The sequence below is a fragment of the Alligator sinensis genome, unplaced genomic scaffold, assembly GCF_000455745.1.
Source record: "Alligator sinensis unplaced genomic scaffold, ASM45574v1 scaffold1241_1, whole genome shotgun sequence".
NCBI lineage: Eukaryota > Metazoa > Chordata > Crocodylia > Alligatoridae > Alligator > Alligator sinensis.
The window spans coordinates 1,365,158-1,365,908 of NW_005842202.1; the positions used below are offsets into that span (position 1 = coordinate 1,365,158).

The window sequence follows — 751 nt, forward strand, 5'->3', positions numbered from 1 at the left end:
CCAGCTGGTGCAGCTTGTCTGGACCAGTTGGGTTGCTCATTAAAAATGAGCTCAGGACACCTGTATGCTGGAGTACAGCACAGAGCAAAGGCACGGTGGGGCTTAAGTGTAGCTGGGCGTGCAGTCTTGCCCAAGAACCAGCTTCCCCAGAGCCTCTCTGCTCTCCAGCATGTTGGATTTGTGAAGCAACATCTCAGGGACAGTTTGCAGTGGAGGAAATCAACTGTCCTGGTGGGGCTGGAGAATGGCATAGGATGTGGCATGTGGGCTTGTGAGCAGGTCCTGGGGGCAGAAGCAAGCCCTCAGTTGGGCCAAATGGGGTCCTCTGGAGATGGGACTCAGGCCTTGGCTAGCTGACGCGTTCTGTTTTTTTGTCTCCAGTGACTGGGGAAGCCAAAGACAAAGACATTTCCTGGTTCTCCCCCAATGGCGAGAAGCTGACACCCAACCAGCAGCGCATCTCGGTGGTGCGGAACGATGACTCCTCTTCCACACTCACCATCTACAACACCAACATCGATGACGCCGGCATCTACAAGTGCGTCGTCTCCAGCGCAGAGGAGGGCGAGTCCGAGGCCACGGTCAACGTGAAAATCTTCCGTAGGAGCACAGCTCTCACCTTTGACTTTGCATGGGGGAATCTGGGTCAGCAGGGAGCCTGGTGGGAAGACAAGGCCCTGGCCAGTTGGGGGAAGCTGGAAAAGCAGGAAAGGAAGGCAGAGGTCAAGGAGGAGGATTGCTGGAAAGTGAG

General features: G+C 55.9%; 1 protein-coding gene across 1 annotated transcript in view; it reads left to right on the forward strand.

Annotated features, from left to right (window-relative positions):
- Positions 1–751, forward strand: part of NCAM1 (neural cell adhesion molecule 1) — a 216,892-nt gene that overhangs the window by 149,492 nt on the left and 66,649 nt on the right. Inside the window, 1 exon segment of the mRNA XM_025207638.1 lies at positions 382–600. Coding sequence (XP_025063423.1) covers positions 382–600 — 219 coding nt within the window.